Source organism: Dreissena polymorpha, chromosome 4 (genome assembly GCF_020536995.1).
Source record: "Dreissena polymorpha isolate Duluth1 chromosome 4, UMN_Dpol_1.0, whole genome shotgun sequence".
Lineage (NCBI taxonomy): Eukaryota > Metazoa > Mollusca > Bivalvia > Myida > Dreissenidae > Dreissena > Dreissena polymorpha.
Window position 1 is genome coordinate 85,119,020 of NC_068358.1, and position 4,678 is coordinate 85,123,697.

At 32.1% G+C, this 4,678-nt stretch overlaps 1 protein-coding gene across 2 annotated transcripts in view; it reads left to right on the forward strand.

Annotated features, from left to right (window-relative positions):
* The first annotated feature begins 3,343 nt into the window (after positions 1–3,343).
* LOC127879128 (heat shock 70 kDa protein 12A-like) overlaps positions 3,344–4,678 on the forward strand; it is a 7,559-nt gene continuing 6,224 nt past the window's right edge. The window contains exon 1 of one of the 2 annotated variants that reach the window (XM_052425799.1): positions 3,344–3,511. In XM_052425799.1, coding sequence (XP_052281759.1) covers positions 3,509–3,511 — 3 coding nt within the window. In that variant the 5' untranslated portion in view covers positions 3,344–3,508. Of the gene's footprint in view, positions 3,512–3,874; positions 4,083–4,678 lie in introns of those variants that run through there. The other variant, XM_052425800.1, reaches the window with a different exon arrangement.

Sequence of the window (4,678 nt, forward strand, 5' to 3'; positions counted from 1 at the left end):
TTTGTATTACCTCATGTATCCAGCTCAAATTGCTGTCCAAATTTAATGTAAAAGGCCACAGTAGCGAACGCATGTAAATAGTTATTTTTAATGATATTCAACCAATTTTATTTCTTTTCAATGTTCTTAAAATTAAATGTTTACATAAATAATAAAAATAAGCAGTATTTTCAATCACCATAACCGATCCGTAATTTTGAACGAGAAACCACACTCTGAACAATTGTAATGTTAAAACATGCGGGTATTGGCGGGTACCCGTTGCATCTCTACTGCAAAGACACGTGATACTGGAAGAGTTTATTTATTTGTGATTGTATTTAGTTTAAAACCATACTATGTTAATAACCAGTGACATATTTGTTATGTAGACTTTTTGAACATTTGGCAAATGTTGGGTCGCAAATTGAGTTTAAACCAAAAATAAAATGATACAACTTCCTTCGAACAATAAACTGGACATTTATAACGATCGCCTGGTTGGTAAAATCACATGTTATAATAATTTAAAGTTTGGCATCAGGAATTATATAACTGCTTCTCTTATTTAAGTTGGACGAATGTAATTCTTTTAAATCAAAAAATTTGCTCTGGTCTAAAATTCATTACTTTGTCATAATCGGCATTGAACTGTTTCATGCGCTACTATAAAAAAGTACAAACCTGTTGGAAAGATGTATGTAGCATTATATATGTATGATTGATATGACAGTAAGTCGAAAAACAGAATGGTTAAACCGTTATTTGTAAGTTATTTTAAGTATTGTAGAACATGTCCTGTTTGTACTGAAAACGTAATTTCTCCATAGTTATGGTGAAATATATAAAACATGCACTTGTTGATTTGTTCATAAAAAATCAATGTTGAATTAAACTGAAATTATGCAACATTGTAAGTAATTGCGTGCAAAAAAAGTACCTGGCTTAACTCGCAACAGACTACTGAATAAGATATTTTGTTATTTATATCGTTCCAATCAAGCTTTATTAGAGTTCAGTGAATTATAATAATGCATCATCGGAAATATCTTATTTTTTATCCAATTAGTTTGAATCGCACGAATATTATATTAGTCTTTGAGAATGTCCATGTTACGCTTTAAGCACCTAACTATCAGCATAGGTATAACAATGTATATAATTAGTCATTAATGTAGATACTTACGGAGTTTACATACCACACATTAATCAAGTACGGATTCATATTTTTAGTTTCGTTTTGTCTACTTTTAGGATTTTATGAAACATGTTAATACACCTAATAAAAAGCACTATAAAAACTAGTAGGCATATACTTTTGTTGCCTTGTAGTCATTACTACATATGGTAAGCGTTTCGACGCATAATCCCAAGAAACTAGGTTTCTCATGAGAATCTAGGTTCTCAGAATGAGAACCTAGGTTCTCGCATGAAGATTGCACATGGCTTCAAGAACCCAAGTTTTCAAATGAGAACCTAGGTTTTCATGAGAACCTAGGTTCTCATTTGAAAACCTATGTTCTCATGAGAACCTAGGTCTCAGAATTAGAACCTAGGTTCTCATGAAAAACCTAGTTTCTTTGGATTATTCGTTGAACTCTTTGCCATATCCGTGGTTTTCATTTGGGAACCATAGTTCTCATGAGAACCTAGGTTCTCATGAGAACCTAGGTTTACAGAGTTACGCGTCTTTAATAATATATCAGTAGTTTTCATTTGGGTACCATAGGTTCTCATGAGAACCTAGGTTCTCATGAGAAACCAGGTTTCCAGAATTACGCGTCGGACGGCGTAAACTTGCTCGTCTGGAATACGGGACACATATTATTCAGGGCGCAGGATCAATGGGATTCACATATGATAACACACGGGCTGGACAGAATGAAAAAATGCCGTTAAGAACTTTATTTTTGCAGATATCTCAAGTTAATGAAATATGTTTGCAAAGTCTTTAGTGCATAAGTTTTTCTTGCAGTGTGGGCCGATATTTTACGATTGAATAAGACATTATTGCACATTATCAATAGAGATTAAACTTCTATTTATACCATAATGATTGCTTACAATATCAGAGACATACTTTAAATAGAAAACTGTACCGTACAGTCGTTTGAGGCCCGAACAAGGGAACTGAATATCTGAAACTCATTTAATGCTGCAACAATAAATTATGTAACGATTGATCTGAATTTGATTCAACTTTTGGTCTCAAAATAATATTTACAATTAAAGATGTATTTCATAAACAGTTTATTTTTTATTAACGTATTCAGACCAATGTCGACCGATTATTTTACTAATTTAATTCCTCAAGAAGTTTCCCCCAGGTTTCGTTGAATATTACTTAGGATTGTCTGAACATTAATAAAAAATGTTCTTGGGGAGTAACATTCATTGTTTCACGTCTATTACTTATCATTGTACACATATGCCGCCAGCGTGTACCAAGCAATGGGAGACAACTGGAGATTAATTATGGCAAGCGGTTCGACGCATAATTCCAAGAAACTAGGTTTCTCATGAGAACATAGGTTCTCATGAGAACCTAGGTTCTCATGAGAACCTTTGTTCTCATGAAAACATAGGTTCTCATGAGAAGCTAGGTTTATGAAATCCTAAGAAACTAGGTTCCTCATGAGAACCTAGGTTCTCATGAGAACCTAGGTTCGCATGAGAAACTAGGTTTATTAAATCCCAAGAAACCAGGTTCTCATGAAAAACTAGATTTATGAAATCCCAACAAACCAGGTTTTTCATGAGAACCTAGGTTCTCAGGAGAACCTATGTTCTCATTTTGAAGACCTTGGTTTACGCTAGAGGACCTTGGTTCTCATGAGAAACTAGGTTTTTCATGAGAACATTGGTTCTCATAGACTCATAGAACTTAGGTTCTCATGAGAAACTAGGTTTTCATGAGAAACTAGGTTCTCATTTTGAGAACTTAAGTTCTCGTTTGATATCCAAGGTTTTCACAAGAACCTAGGTTCTTGGAAGCTTTTCGTGTCGTTCTCTCTAATAACCTAGGTTTTCATGAGAACCCAAGATTTCATTTGGGACCCATAGTTCTCATGAGAACCTAGGTTCTCATTCTGAGAACCTAGGTTCTCATGAGAAATCTAGTTTCTTGGGATTATGCACGTCATGCAAAACGCTAAAGCTAGCTTCAGTCTTGTTAAACAACACAGAAATCGAGTCAATCGGTATTAATTCAATACAAAAAGACGAAATTATGCTGTTAAAATAATAAATTTTTAAACAAACAGTACTTTACACGTATGTTGTAATTTTTTTAATTGAAAACAAGTATATTTTATAAATAGAAAATAGTACAGGCGTGCGCATGCGCGGACAGCAACTGACGGATATTCGAGGTCACATGGTCATCTAGCCTAATATCTTTTGGGGTATTAGGTTACCTGTTTATCGGGCTGATTTAAAGGCATGTGACAGGATAAATAGCATTCACGGAAAAGTCGACAATATACTTCCGCCTAGAGTACTTGGACAACATTGAAGTCTAGTTTATGGAATGGTAAGTAAAAATGTTGTTTTATATTGTTGAAATGTTGTCTGACTATTCAAAATTCGTACAAAACATTGTGTGGAGAACCATCTAATCAACGAATTCACGCTAGTATTTAAAACTTGTCTGCAATCCGTTTGAAAACATTGGATATCGAAACTAAACGGATATTAATATTTCTGAAATGAAACAACACGTCTTGATAAAATTTGACCTTTATATCGTATTAATCGTTTTTTGTAAATTTATGTTTGCGAACATGCGTTACAAACCTTAACATATTTAAATGTGATATTGTTAAAACTAAAACAATTAAAAACATGTATCTTTTTGTTTTTATCAATTAAAATCAACGGTTCAGATAATGAACGTCAAACTTCGAACTAAAACGAGCAAATTGTTTATATCTTAGATATATTATAACAGTGCAATAAACATTCGAAATGTCGCAAGGAATAATTTGGGTTTATTCAATCAATAAATACGCGAAATCTTTCAAGGAATTATTTTGGTTAATTTACTTCCGCCTACAGATATCTCCTCGTCCATAGTCTTTAGGATTTGTTATACTTTTAACATGGTATGGTACTGTTTTTGTTAAATATATTTTAAACATAATTTACACTCGAACATGGTATCATTTTGTTGTGCAGATAGTTTAATGTTTAATATTGTTTTAGTGTCTTTGTCAATAGAGATCAATAAATACATACAGCAGGACGAAATCGAAACTGAAAGTAAATAATTAAGTTATAATAACAAGATACTTTAATTTAATTAAAATTGTATTTTTAGTTTTCTGTTCAGAATGTAAATCAAATGTTCATAGTTTAGATTTAAAAAAAGAATGCGTTAATTAATGATCAATGTGACATTCTACGTGAGAAAGAGCTAGAAACTAAAATCGAAACTGATATGTTTCTTTCTCAATAAAATATTTAATAATTTCTTAACGACAAATTTTAGATTAAGTCCTTTTAATATTGTAAATTTTGAATAAACGTTCACTTGATAACGTTAAAATTTATTTAGTTGCATTAATATTTTTGTGTTTACTTTACTCTTCAATTGAATAAATCTAGCAGATTGACTAGTAATTAGATATCAGAAAAACAAATATTTCTATGCCATTGTTTTATTATCTTGTTATACATCTAGTGAAGCAAATTAATACGT